At 45.7% G+C, this 15,398-nt stretch overlaps 1 protein-coding gene across 2 annotated transcripts in view; it reads right to left on the bottom strand.

Annotated features, from left to right (window-relative positions):
* Positions 1-9,937, bottom strand: part of MYO10 (myosin X) — a 203,916-nt gene extending 193,979 nt beyond the window's left edge. The window contains exon 1 of one of the 2 annotated variants that reach the window (XM_083518955.1): positions 9,294-9,937. In XM_083518955.1, the coding sequence (XP_083375081.1) occupies positions 9,294-9,314 (21 nt within the window). In that variant the 5' untranslated portion in view covers positions 9,315-9,937. The remainder of the gene's footprint in view (positions 1-9,293) is intronic. The other variant, XM_083518956.1, reaches the window with a different exon arrangement.
* Between the last annotated feature and the right edge of the window lie 5,461 nt (positions 9,938-15,398).

A 15,398-nucleotide genomic window follows, 5' to 3' on the forward strand; every position in this document is an offset into this window, starting at 1 on the left:
AATACAATCCACCAGAAATTGCTCCTGCACAAGCCCCACTGAAATGAGTGGAAACGGGACAAGAGAAGTGGAGACCTTCGCCGGTAGAAAAATTACACCCAAGGGCAATTATATCATGCTGTCTGAACGCTGCGGCTCTGAAGTTCAATGCCTCACTGCCTTGCCTCGATTTGAGGAAAGAAAAATGTTTATACTTGGCAGTGGGAATTTGGATGAAGATTAAAGGCAAGATGCTATATATATATATATCCATACACTGATCTTTTAAAGTAATATCAACATGTTAGAAGGCCTAAAAGATATTAACTGACATCAAAGCCACACTCAGAAACCGCAAATTAACATTTATACTGAAATGCCACCGCCACGTTCTAAAAGTGTAGCCACTTGCCTCAGGTGAGTAACTTTCATTAGTAAGCAAGTATGGATCAATGAGCACTGTATTTCACAAGCCAAGCCCAAAAGCAAGAAGAAGCAGTGTTAGAAACTCAGGTATATTGCTTGGGTGCCAAATGGCTCCTTAAACCAAGGTTGCGGTCACCAAAAGAGAATGTCTAGTTCCCATTTTTTAGCAAAGTCTTATTTTTCAAATGATGGACTAACTGTGACTGGTTCTCAGTTAAACATTCGGCAAGTTCAGAGGACAACCTTGAGCTTTAAGAAAAGTCACTTGATCCAGGGACAGTCCACATAACAGTGGTACCTCTGGTTACAAACTTAATTTGTTCCGGAGGTCCGTTCTTAACCTGAAACCGTTCTTAACCTGAGGTACCACTTTAGCTAATGGGCCTCCTGCCGTCGCCGCGCCACTGGCATGAGATTCCTGTTCTCATCCTGAGGTAAAGTTCTTAACCCGAGGTGTTTGCAACCCGAGGTACCACGGTATTATATTGGCCTTTTCTGACGTCTTTTTTCTTAATCTTGACTGTTCCTGCTCATTCAGGCTGCACCAAAAAGCATTTTCATTCCAGAAATTCATTCCGATTGTGCAGATAAAATATAACTGATAGACTTCCACAGGGTGGGGTATTAGTGTGTGAAATGTCAGGAGCGGAGGTGTCAGGAGCTATCCTAAAACCCAGGCATCTTCACTAAATAAATAAATAAATAAATAAATAAATAAATAAATAAATTTATATATTTATATCCCGCCCTCCCCAGGCTCAGGGCGGCTAACAATAAAATAATACAGCTTTCTAAAATCATTTAATTATAAAATTAATTCAAATCAAATTGATGGCAACCATTGGCCTAGAGTTCTGTGAAGATTGCCAAAGGAGGGAGTCAGGCTGTGCCCTGGCCAAAGGCTTGGTGGATCAGCTCTGTCTTGCAGGCCCTGCGGAAAGATGTCAAGTCCTGCAGGGCCCTAGTCTCTTGTGACAGAGCGTTCCACCAGGTCGGAGCCGCAGCCGAAAAAGCCCTGGCTCTGGTGAAGGCCAGCCTAACCTCTCTGTGGCCTGGGACCTCCAAGATGTTTTTGTTTGAAGATCGCAAGTTCCTCTGTGGGACATACCAGGAGAGGCGGTCCCATAGGTACGAGGGTCCTAGGCCATATAGGGCTTTGAAGGTTAAAACCAGCACCTTAAACCTGATCCTGTACTCCACCGGGAGCCAGTGCAGCTGCTATAGCACCGGGTGAATGTGATCTCGCAGCGAGGACCGCGTATGGAGTCTCGCTGCAGCATTCTGCACCCGCTGGAGTTTCTGGGTCAGTCTCAAGGGCAGTCCCACGCAGAGTGAGTTACAATAATCCAGTCTGGAGGTGACCGTCGCATGGATCACAGTGACTAGGTCAGGGCGAGAGAGGTACGGTAACTTGGTCACCACTGGTCGAAAGCCAGGTGCAAAATGTGCTTGGCGCCTGGCTAATTTCGAACTCTGATTCCTTATCCAGCCAAAGAGATCCCTTGATTACAGTGGGAGGGTTAAGCTGGTGTTTAACAACACCAACTTACACACAGAGGTACAATATGTTAATACCATTGCGTTGAATTGGACATAACCTCCAGTTAAGTATGTACAGGATTGCATTCAATGGCAATCTTTGGCTGGATTGTGGTTTGTGTACTGTGTACAGCTTTCATTTCATTTATTTCATTTATTTATTTACGGCTATTAGCCCATAAAATATGTACAAACATAAAAAAGCACAAAGGCTTAAAAACCGAAATATCTGACAACAGAAGGTGAACACTGCGATGCAAGGGTGGGTCATTGGGCAGAGCCAAATAACAGGATGTGGCCCGGAGAGCTCCAAGGGACGGTTCACAGAAAAAGGAAAACTGAAGACGAGATCCGACATGCACTCTCATCTGTGTACAGCTTAATGTGAAACACTCTGAACATTTAAAAGGCACCAATCTCGTTTCGTTTGCTATTATGCATTTTTCTGTTTTTATACTGTAAACCGCCCTGCGATCCTCAGGTGAAGGGCAGTTTGTAAATTCAATAAATAAAAAGTAAATAATTCCTATCATAGCATTTTGAAAAAAAGCACCATTTTCCCTGCTCCCTTGAGACAGCTTTTAGATTTATTTTTGAAATGCACAAGGCAAAGGCTCACAAAGTTCCACAGAGTACCTAATTGTCGTTTCACTAATTACCGTTCTGGGACACACAGCAACTGTTTTGCTTATGGGAGTGGCAAGAGCACTATAAACACGAAGACCTTCCTTCAGGAGGAAAAAGGTCGTTCTTGTGACTAAAAACCAAAGAGAAAACATGATTCAGCAAGAGTCTCTCATTTAAGAATGCAAGAGGCCTTGCACCAGTGCAGCTCTTCCTCCTCTTCCATTTATTCAGAATTTAACTAGGTGCCCACACAATGTAAGATCCTTGGATCTTTAGACACCTGGAGGTGGGTGGGTGTTAAACTATTTTTTGGTGGAAAATAAGTAAGTCCCCACAGATCTGTCATCAGCCTGGATAGCTCAGTTGATTACAGTGTGCTGCTGATAATGACGCAGTTGGCGCTATGGTCTAAACCACTGAGCCTCTTGGGCTTGCTGATCAGAAGGTCGGCGGTTCAAATCCACGGGGCAGGGAGAGCTCCCGTTGCTCTGTCCCAGCTCCTGCCAACCTAGCAGTTCGAAAGCATGCCAGTGCAAGTAGATAAATAGGTACCGCTGCGGAAGGAAAGGTAAACTGCGTTTCTGTGCGCTCTGGCTTCCGTCACGGTGTCCCGTTGGCCAGAAGTGGTTTAGTCATGCTGGCCACATGACCCAGAAAGCTATCTGCGGACAAACGCCGGCTCCCTTGGCCTGAAAGCAAGATGAGTGCCACAATCCCATAGTCACCTTTGACTGGACCAGGGGTCCTTTATCTTTTTTTTTTAATCTAATGCCAAAGTTGCAAAGTTTGATCTCTGTATAGGACAGCTGCATATTCCTGCAGTTGCAGGGAGCTGGATTATATGATCCTCAGGGTCCCTTCCTTCTGTGATTCTTAGACAATGCTAAAGTCTCCATGTCTGAATTGCTTGACTTCTGTCACTGGATTCAAAGGCGTGCAAAGGAACTGGCAATAGTCTTTGTAAGTCTGCTACAGGCTGTCAGCCACATGGCACAAGTTTCCTGCATTTGCGATTCCCTTAACATGTGAATTTGCCGGGAGACTGAAAGCCCTGTATGCTGTCAGCTCAGCCAGTACAGTGGTACCTCGGGTTAAGTACTTAATTCGTTCCAGAGGTCCGTTCTTAACCTGAAACTGTTCTTAACCTGAAGCACCACTTTAGCTAATAGGGCCTCCCTGCTGCCGCTGCGCCACCGCTGCATGATTTCTGTTCTCATCCTGAAGCAAAGTTCTTAACCCGAGGTAAGATTTCTGGGTTAGCGGAGTCTGTAACCTGAAGCGTATGTAACCTGAAGCGTATGCAACCCGAGGTACCACTGTACTAGCGTAAAAGGAGGGAGGGGAGTTGGGAAGAAAGGGAACAACTAAAAGAATGCATGGCATGAGATTGTGTGCTATTGGGTTCCAGAGAGAAAAGGGGGTTTAAAAGTGAATGTAGAGCTGAAATATTTTGCAATGTGGCCCCAGGGACAAAGAAAGGGGAGGCACGAAAGCCCCAGCTTGCAGCAATCTTTTGTCAATTTATAAGGCCATCGTGACGTAACTTTCTTATCTCCTAAAACTGTTGCAGATTAAACACCTGCATTTCCTTAAAACGTTTTCCATTCAAAGCTGTATTTACTTAACATCTTTCAGCTCAAGATAAAATGCACCTGCAGAACACAGAGGCCTCACAAACCATATTTATGTACTTTTAATTTTTTTTAATCGAATATGCATTTAATTGAACCAAAGGTCTGGACCTCAGGACTCTCAGCAAACCATATTCCTTCTCACCAGACCACATTCTGCACTGGCTCTGCCCCTTGACATCCTCAAGTTCTTTTGCCTGGCTAGAATATAAGGACCGCCTCTTTCCATATGAACCTACCATATGAACCTCAGATCATCTTCTGAGGCCCTCCTTTGTGTGCCTCGAGAGGTCCAGAGGGTGGCAACCAGAGAACGGGGCCTTCTCTGCAGTGGCTCCCCATCTGTGGAATGCTCTGCCCAGGGAAAATCGCTTGGCGCCTTCATTACACACCTTTAGGCAGCAGGCAAAAATGTTCCTTTTTAACCTGCTTCGATTTATACCCTATACGCTTTAATTTTTTTAAAAAAATTTTTGTGGGAGGTGAGTATTGAGTTGCTCTTTTAATTTTCATTAGGTATTTTGTGGTTTTACATCTTGATTTTTTTCTGTGAACCACCCTGAGACCCTCGGGTATATGGCGCTATATGCATTCAATAAATAATAATAATAAATAATAATTCATGTCCCAACTTTTTCCCTGATGGGACTCAAGGTGGCTTACAATCAGAACTGCTCAAAACAACCAAGCATTTAAAAAAAAAAACACAATTAAACACTGACAAAATTAAAGTTATATACATACAGTCATACCTCAGGTTGAAGTAGCTTTGGGATAAGTATTTCTGGGTTGTGCGCTGCGGCGACCCGTTACTTCCAGGTTTCGCCGCTCGCGCATGCGCAGATGGTCAAAATGACATCACGAAATGTGCAGAAGCGGTGAATTGTGACCCGCGCACACGCAGACTGCATTCGCTTCTGAATGCAAACGGGACTCCGGAACGTATCCCGTTCGCATCCAGAGGTACCACTGTATATGAAATGTATTAAAACCACTCCAATAAATTCTATAAATAAGTATGTCTTTGTACTGTGATAATGCCCCCTTGCTCACCTGCTCAAAGAGATGTGCATGTTTGTGCGCATATATAGAGGCCTCTGGCTTTTGCATGGCTTGAACATGACATACCGTACATTAGAAAGGTGAGAATCATCCCTATTGCTCCACTCACATTTTCTTCCTGGCCCAAATTATTCCTGCCATGTGGGCCCCAGAAAAGTGTGACTCTCAGGTTGAAAAAGGTTTGCTATCCCAGCTTTTCGGACACCATGCAGCCTGCCCAGTATGGGGAGGGGATATAATTTTTGGGGGGAGGTATCACGCTTTTAAAAAACAAAACACCTTGTGACTCATTCAAGGTTATACATACATTCAGTCGGTGACAGGACTCACAAGGGACCTCCCCAGGCCACCATGTGACAAATCCAATGTCACACGAACACAGCCTTCCTTATCTTTATACCAGCCCAGTTACTCACACAGAACTGCTTGCTCAAATATTTTCAGGGTCAGGAAATTCAACATAAAATTTCAGCTTTTCCAGAACAACTGAAAGGTGAACAAGGAAGGAACGCACCTTCATATTTCCACGACCAAATTACATTTTCAGAAATATCGTAAGGTGCAAGACTCCAGTCTGTCATATGTTTGGATGATCTCCAAAAGAGCCTCTTTGTACATGGAAAGCTAGCATCTCATGGGAACGGGTTCTAGTCTAGCCTTTTCCTTGATTTGCTAACTTTCCACAGAGTTTTCAGTGAAGGCAAACTTTTAAAGATACCTTTATCTTGCAATCTGAAGTCAGATAAATCCCCAGCAGGCTTTAAAACATGATATTTCTGAATATGCAATTCAGTTCAGGATTTAGGCAAACAAAAGAGCATGGCTCATCATGAAACATATATTCCTGGCTGAAGATTAATGTATTTATTTATTTTATGGCCTACTCTACATTGCTCAGGGTTTTTGTAAATTAATGTGTCGTATTAAAATGTTTTAAAATAGAAAATGGAAAACAATCGCTTCCAAAAGACCCACTGTTGAACAGATGTGCTGCATCAACACCTGTCTAAAGACATGATTATCCAATATCAAACTCTTTCCAAACCTCCTCTTGGTGCCTTTCCAACTCCTTCTAAAAACCTCCAAAAGGGATTCCATGAACACCTTACATTTCAAAACATCTCTTAATATTAACAAATTCACTTTAATGTTTACATTTATATCTACTCTGGGACCTTAGGGTGCACGGCAGGTAAATAATATTATTTATAAGAAATAATTCAAAGTTACTTTTCTTCCTTTTCTTCAAATTTTGGCTGCCTTCCTTCCTCTTTTTGTTGGCAGTCCTTTATATTTTTTAAATTACTATTAGCTTAACCCCACCCCCTGCACACTCAATCTTAACCCCTTAATGTCTAGCACATACCTGTTCACAGTCTCTCTTTTGGTGGAAGGGGGGAGAACCTCCTCTAAGTTTATGTATTTGCAAAGAAAGATTTTAATTCCAAGGGTAACAAAGGTCATCAGAGAAATGTGTGCCTTTTCTGATAATAAATTAATTTACTTTCTCTCCCCATCTTGATCACACACACAGGTCGAAATCCCACTTGCAATATGATTGTAGTCGCCCTTGGTCTTACTCATCGAAAACCACAAAAGTGAAAAGGAAGCTTGAAATATGCAAAAATGTCACATGCTACACTGAACAACACTTCAGTGCCTGCAAAGGTATTGAGGTATTGCTCAAGACTATCCTGTCTGCAAGGCTCAACCAGACAACTAAAAACAAGAAGCTACAGACTCACCTGTATTCAGGCAAACTGACTCTTAACTTTCCACATATAGTTATAGAGCAATGATCATACTGCAGCCCCTCACCTTAGGGTTGGTGACTTTGTTTGTTTTAGAAATTAGGCAAATTTGCAATCACAACTATAACCACTTTCACAAGATCACTCTGCTAAGAGTTCTACTATACTGTATTCCCAAATACAGACATCAGGTGTAGACACAAACAGGACACTAAACTTTACTTTAAACACCATGCTATTTTATGGGAAAGTTGACGTCAAGGAACAATCCAGGCAAAGGTAAACGTTGATTTTAATGGAAGAGTTAAGCAAGAAGAAATCTTTGCCATAGCTCATATGAAAACCAAGTACCGAAAGAGCTCTCTTACACAGAAAATCCACCTAAAGTTTGTTTCAATGGGACCTTTAGCAAGCGACTGACCAAACCATTTTTCCAATCAAGGTTATTTTACTTTATTGTCATGACCCAAACAATCTTGGCAAAATATCCATGAGACAATGCCTCTAGTGCATGGGTAGGCAAACTAAGGCCCGGGGGCCGGATCCAGCCCAATCGCCTTCTAAGTCCAGCCCGCGGACGATCCGGGAATCAGCGTTGTCATATGAGTAGAATGTGTGCTTTTATTTAAAATGCATCTCTAGGTTATCTGTGGGGCATAGGAATTCATTCCCCCCACCCACCCAAAATATAGTCTGGCCCCCCACAAAGTCTGAGGGACAGTGGACTGGCCCCGTGCTGAAAAAGTTTGCTGACCCCTACTCTAATGGAAGCTCCGCAAAGCCCCCCTATGCCAAACCACACACTTTGAAAGTATCTTAACATTTGAACAGCAATGAACATTATGTGATCTTAGCAGATTCTTCCAGCATTGTTTGCGATTACTTTTAAGCTGCAAGAGAAAAGGGGGCGACATCTGGACAACATTAGGAAGTGGACAGAAGACAAAAGAGGAAATGGACCAAAATGAAATAAACCCTCCATCTCTCCCCTACGGCTGTGCTGCCATGGCAGCCCTTCTGAAACCCCTGCAGTGAGTGGCCTGTCTCAATCCCCTCTCCCTGGAAGCCCTGGCCGAGTTTCTCCAAAAGGAAATTCCAGATCTCTCTCTACAAGAACCACATGCCCTTGTTGCAAAACAAACTTGCAGCGGACTTTCTGCCCTGCTTAGCTCGCAGATGCGCTCCGTGGGCCAAGCCAAAAAATAAAAAAAATGCCCACTCGGTTTACTGACCTAAATGCACAATGGCGAGAGAGGGGGAGCGAGCGCAAGGCGAAAAAGCGCACAAAAGGAAGCAGCTCACCTCCGCTCCAGGATTGCATCCTGGCTTAGAAGGGAAACGACCACTCACTCCTCGCTCTGCAATCAAACATCCTAACAGCGGCAAAGATCCCTTCGCCACAGTTTTTTGTCGTTTGCGCATTGCATCCATAGGATTCACCTATGGAGGTGTTTTTGCGGGGGAGAGAAGGTTTAAGGAAGCAATTCTTCCAACTTTGCCTCTTTGGGGCGCACTCGGAAAAATGAAACACTTTCTCACCTAGGGGTAACGCTCCAACACAAGGATTAAAATATTTCTAAGGCTGGAATCCTCTGCATTCTTACTTGAAAGTAAACCCCTTTGAACTCGGCGGGGTTAATGCCGGGTGCAACCCAGGCGATCACTTTCTCTTTTTTAATACATTTATTTATTTGGTTTTTCAAATTAACGTTTTACAATCACATATCCATCATAAAAACAAGATTCCAAAGAATCTCCTGGACTTCCCCCTCCTCCCTTTTGTGGGTCCTATTATTAATCGTTTCCTCCTGCATCTTAATCCAAATCTTTTACATCTCTATTATATCCAAAATTCGCCATTAAACTACATTTGTTATCGGGCGATCGCTTTCTATGGATCCACAACAAGGTGCTTTATTATTCCTGTTATTTTCAAGGCGGAAGTTAAGCGTCCTTCCGTCCCAAGCGCTTCACTCGTTTCGCACACCTGAATTTTTTAAAAATTCGGGATTAGCAACAAGAAGCCGCCAAAGCCGCTCTTTCTCCCGTCCCCCCGACAACGTGCCGTTTCCTTCACCTCTCCAAACCCCGCAGAAGAACCGAATTACACATTTACAGTTGGGTTTCCTCGGACGTAAATCGCAACCCCCCACCCCACCCCCAGGTAAGCGCGGAGGGGATCACAGCCTTTGCTAGGAAGTCATCCCTGGCGGCGAAGCTCGCTTCCCGCGTAGGAACGCGCGCAACAGGATCAGCCCCGCAGGAGCCGTGCGCTCACCTCGGGGAAGAAGTTCTCCATCGCTGCGGCAACTCGAGGGCGCCCGGCCGGGAGAGAGGCCGCTTCAGCGGGCTACCACGTGCCGCCACGGGGCCGATGGCCGTTCCCGGCGGGGCGGCGGAGCTGCGGCTCGGCGTTACGCCCTTCCTCCCCGCGCTGCCATCCCTCGGCCTCCCGGCGCTGCCCTCCGGCCCAGGGGCCACCAGCACACGCATCCAGACGCGCGCCACGAGGAGCCTTTTGTCTCAAAGCCTTCGCGAGGAACCCCGGCCGTGCCACATGCCTCCTGCTCGCACCGGAGCCGATCTCCTCCCTACTAAATCCACCAGGGGGATCTCAATCGGCGGATTTAGGAATGGGGGGTGGGGGAGCACGTCGCTGCTCTCTCTCCCGAACGAATCCGGCTGCTCCAGAGCGCAGCGCGGCCAGGGAAAGGTGCGCGCAAAACGGACACGAGCGCACACCTAGAGAGCGCAGAGAGTTAGGTTTCCTGGCGGCGGTTCCAAGGGACCTCTCGGGCCACGACAGTGTTGCACACACTTCGCCGCCTGAGATTAGCAAATCCCCGCCCTGGAGAGCGAGCGACCCAGCCAATCCCAGGCGAGCGCCTCTTTGGAATCTGGACCCGGGAGGGCGCGCGAGCTGCCTCTTTCTCTCTCTCGCCTTCTGTTTTTTTGGCTGCTGCAGAGGCTCTGATTTCCAAAAGACTTTCTGACTGTGTCGCACTTTCTGCAGAGGCGCAATGGTGGGCTGGCTCTCGCAGGCAGCCCTCCGCGCTCGCACCTCTACCTGTCACACTTCGTTTCAGAATTCGTGCACACGACCTGGAAGGAGATACGAACGTCTGCACTCTATTCGCAGGAGAGAGTGGGTCAGTCTCCTCGTTACTGGTAGGAAGACTGCCTAGCAAAGGCAGCCAACCCACACTTATAATCCATATATCATAGAATCATAGAGTTGGAAGGGACCCCAAGAGTAAGCTAGTAGTCCAACCTAAACAGCTGTCCCATAAGGAGAACGAACCTGCAACCTTGGCGTTATCAGCACCGCGCTCTAGCCAGCTGAGCTATCCGGTCCATTTTTATAGGTAAAGGTAAAGGGACCCCTGACCATTAGGTCCAGTCGCGGACGACTCTGGGGTTGCGGCGCTCATCTCGCTTTATTAACCAAGGGATCCGGCGTACAGCTTCCAGGTCATGTGGCCAGCATGTCTAAGCCGCTTCTGGAAAACCACAGCAGCGCATGGAAACGCCGTTTACCTTCCCGCCTATTGATCTACTTACACTTTTTGGCATGTTTTTGGCAGAAGAAGAGTTGAATAAGCACAGCGGGTGGGGGGGGTGTCCAGTTGGGCAATGCTCAGCCTTGCGTACTTCGCAGGTTGTTCTGTGGATAAATGTTTTGTGTAAAGGTAAAGCGACCCCTGGCCATTAGGTCCAGTCGTGACCAACTCTGGGGTTGCAGTGCTCATCTCACTTTACTGGCCGAGGGAGCCGGCGTACAGCTTCCGGGTCATATGGCCAGCATAACTAAGCTGCTTCTGGCGAACCAGAGCAGCGCATGGAAACGCCGTTGACCTTCCCGCCTATTGATCTACTTACACTTTTTGGCATGTTTTTGAACTGCTATGTTGGCAAAAGCTAGGACAGAGCAATGGGAGCTCACCCCATCACGGGGATTCGAACCGCCAACCTTCCAATTGGCAAGCCCAAGAGGCTCAGTGGTTTAGAGCAGGGATGTCCAACAGGTCGATCACGATCTACTGGTAGATCCCTGCAAGGTTTTGGTAGATCGTGGTTGATCTCTGGGTCCCTTTCCTTAGCGTAGCTAAAACTGACTCCTGCCCTGCCCCCGCCCCCTCGCCTCACCCTCCATTGTTGTTTGATCTCTGGAAGGTAAGTCTGAGCTTTCTCTGTGCTGCTGTTTTCATCCATAGTGATCTTTTCGTGACTGACTTTTCCCATATGCCCCTTGTCTTTTAACTCCCCAAAAACGGGGTTCTTCCCTTCCCTAAAAAAAGCTCAACAACTTTGTGCTGAGCCCCTAAAAAACAGGGCTTTCCTTTCAGAAAAAAACTCAACTTTGAGATCACTGCCAGTTTTTGATTCTGAAAGTAGATCACAGTCTCTTGAGAGTTGGCCACCCTGATTTAGAGCACAGCACCACTTGCATCCCATTTAGTAGCATTTCATTTAGTAGCGTGCCGGGGGGGCGGGGAGAAATAACTTTTTTTTTGTAAATCAGGTAGGAGAAAGCCTTGCCAATTTAGGAGACACTCCTTTTCTTCGCTGCTCCCTCCTCTTTGCCCTCCAGTGAAAGAGAACATGCTTTTTCCTTCCACCTTTTCCGTTTTACTACAGAGCAGAGGTGAGGTGGTTAAATGAAACAGCGACAGAGCAGCCAGCTAGCTGTGGCATTGCGTCCTGGCAAAATTGGCATGGCATGCAGCCCAGTTTTGGAAGGCGGGAAAGTGCCTTCATCTAACGCAGCTGCAACTGGTGTGGCAAAATTTTAAGCATGAATAGTCTAACATGTGAACAGTGGGGGTGCTTTTTTTAATGAAATGTGGACAATTCCCAAAGGATAATTAAATTGCTTTAGGATCCCAAGTTTGATTTTTGTCCTCGTTGTTCTGTTGCACAATGGCTAGTGTCCCCTGTTGTTCTGCTTCTCTGAGATACCAAGAGCCAAAACAGAAAAAAAACCTGGAAGAGGCTTAGTAGCGCACCTTCTTAGGCTATCATCTTATGAGCACCACTTGGGAGGAAGCCATGCTGAAGCCAGCGACGCTCTGGCGACCATCTGCATCAGGCTGTAATTTTTCTAATTACTGCAAACCAAGATACCACACAGGTTCAGAAAGTTCAGTCGAGAGGTGCTTCTTCTATATAAAAGGATGTCACATAGAGGAGGGAGAAAGGTTGTTTTCTGCTGCTCCAGAGAAGCGGACACGGAGCAATGGATCCAAACTACAAAAAAAAAAAGATTCCACCTAAACATTAGGAAGAACTTCCTGACAGTAAGAGCTGTTCGACAGTGGAATTTGCTGCCAAGGAGTGTGGTGGAGTCTCCTACTTTGGAGGTCTTTAAGCAGAGGCTTGACAACCATATGTCAGGAGTGCTCTGATGGTGTTTCCTGCTTGGCAGGGGGTTGGACTCGATGGCCCTTGTGGTCTCTTCCAACTCTATGATTCTATGATTCTATGATTCTTCTGGATGAAGCAAAAGCACAGCAAGGTTCCAATAAAGGACAGACTGATTCATCCTGCCTCAGGTTTTGTAATGTATTGAGCCACAGAGTTTGGGGAATTTTTGTCCGAAGTCAGGGAATAAAGCACAGTCAACAGCAGTCACACCAATCTCATTTACCACAGATGACTCTGGTCCAGTCGTCCAGCCAGTTATTTGAAGTAGTTTGAATGTCGCAGTCTCGGAAGTCATCGTTCTGGACTGTAAATGACCACAACCCCAACAGCAACCAAAACAGCAAGCCCTCTTCAGTCATTCATTTATATATTTTTAAATTTATTTGTTTGGTTTTTCAACTTAAACTTTTACAAAGATATATCACACATAAATAATAAAAACAAGATTCCTAGGAATCTCCTGGGCTTCCACCCTCCTTTTTGTGGGTCCTATTATTAATCATTTTTTATGACGAATTATGCATCTTTTATGATATTCCAAATCATTTGCCTCTTCCATTATGTCCAGAATTCAACCTTAATCTACAAGTGATCTTCCAATCCTACTAACGATTTAACTGTTTACAATGGTCTTTAAGTTATAAATTTCCCCCATTCCTTATTAAAATTTTGGTCTTCCTGATTTCTGACTCTTCCAGTCATTTTAGCCATTTCAGCATAGTCCATTAACTTCATCTGCCATTCTTCTCTGGTAGGGACTTTATCTTATTTCCATCTCTGAGCCAATAACATCCGTGCAGCTGTGGTCGCATACATAAATAGTCTTTTCTGTTCTTCTGTGATTTTGGCACCTGGTGTCAGCTTTCTCTAGCCCATTGAAGCCAGCTAGCCATGCCTCTGGGTCTGAAGAACCCACTTGGACTACTGCAATGCGCTCTATATGGGGCTGCCTTTGAAGCTGACCCGGAAACTAAAATAAATCCAGACTGTGGCAGCTAGTCTGGTGACTGGGAGTGGCTGCCGAAAGCACATAACAGTGGTCTTGAAAGACCTACATTGGCTCCCAGGACATTTCTGAGCACAATTCAAAGTGTTGGTACTGACCTTTAAAGCCCAAAACAGCCTTGGCCCAGTATACCTGAAGGAGCGGCTCCACCCCCATTGTTCAGCCTGGACACTGAGGTCCAGCTCCGAGGGCCTTTTGGCGGTTCCCGCACTGCGAGAAGTGAGGTTACAGGGAACCAGGCAGAGGGCCTTCTCGGTAGTGGCGCCCACCCTGTAGAAGCCCTCCCACCAGATGTCAAGCAAATAAACAACTATCTGACTTTTGGAAGACAACTGAAGGCAGCCCTGTTTAGGGAAGTTTTTTATGTTTGATGTTTTATCATGTTTTTAATACAGTGGTACCTCGGGTTACAGACTCTTCACATTACAGACTCTGCTAACCCTGAAGTAGTACCTCGGGTTAAGAACTTTGCTTCAGGATGAGAACAGAAATCGTGCTCCGACGGCGCGGCGGCAGCGGGAGGCCCCATTAGCTAAAGTGGTACCTCAGGTTAAGAACAGTTTCAGGTTAAGAACGGACCTCCGGAACGAATTAAGTTCTTAACCCGAGGTACCACTGTATTCTGTTGGGAACTGCCCACAGTGGCTGGGGAAACCAAGCCAGATGGAAGGGCTATAAATAATAAATAATAAAGGAGGAGGAGGCCCCAGTATAAAAATTGCTGGAAAAGTCAAATCCATTTATGCTGCTCTCATAATTGGGTGAGCTGATTTTGGCTGCAGCTTTTTGTCAGAGGTGACGAGAGTTAAAACCTGTTTGGAAGGGAGACCATCTGCCCTGAAAGTCTCCTTTGTAATCCTACATATGTATGGATCAGCTGTGGTTATTCAGTAAGAAGGGGAAGGCATTCTGGACACCGAAACCCACAACCAGTCCCCATCCCCCCATGTGTATGTATGTCCTTACCCTCACAAGGTTGCGTGTGTGTGACTGGTTCAAGGTCACTCTGTGAACTGCTTAGCTGAGTGGAGATTTGACCTTGGATCTCCTTGGTCCTGCGACATCATGCAGAGCCTAACACTCATTTTTATTACTGAACAACTTGGTAGACTATTGCCCAATTGCTCATCATCTTTTCAAGTAAAAGAATTAGAGATGTGCAACCCGGTCTTCTTCATTTTACTTGGGGAAAAGACGACGCAAGAACCACTGAAAGCAGTGGCATTTAGTGCCAAAGAAATGTGTATGCAGTTTTAGCTGCACATTGTCATGCCAGGTTGTTCACCGGAGCAAGACAGTTTGAGCATATTACACCGATCTTGGTCCGACTGTATTGGCTACTGATTAGTTTCTGAGCCCAATTCAAAGTGCTGGTTTTGACCTATAAAGCCTTAAACGGCTCAGGACCAAAATATCAAGCACCGCCTCATTCCATATGAACCTACCTGGACCCTGAGATCATCTTCTGAGGCCCTTCTTTGTGTGCCTCCTCCTCGAGAGGTCCAGAGGGTGGCAACACGAGAATGGGGCCTTCTCTGCAGTGGCTCCCCATCTGTGGAATGCTCTCCCCAGGGAAGTTCGCCTGGCGCCTTCATTACACACCTTTAGGCGCCAGGCAAACACGTTTCTCTTTAACCAGGCCTCTTGGTTGACCTGATCAACATCCCATACCCTTTTAAAATGTTTTTTTTTTTGTGGGGGGGGCACTATTGGGTTGTTGTTTTTATTTTTATTATGTATTTTGTGGTTTTATGTCTTGATTTTATTCTGTGAACTACCCTGAGACCCCCCGGGTATAGGGCGGTATATAAATTCAGTTAATAATGATAATAATGATAACGTCTTTAAACTTTTATAAATTTCATGAAAGATGAAAATTGGGGGTAGGGGTTGCTTGCACCCACAAATTACTATGTTTTTATGGACCCGATTCTGCACCTACTCATTAGCACG

This window comes from Podarcis liolepis, assembly GCF_965112155.1.
Source record: "Podarcis liolepis genome assembly, chromosome: 8".
NCBI lineage: Eukaryota > Metazoa > Chordata > Lepidosauria > Squamata > Lacertidae > Podarcis > Podarcis liolepis.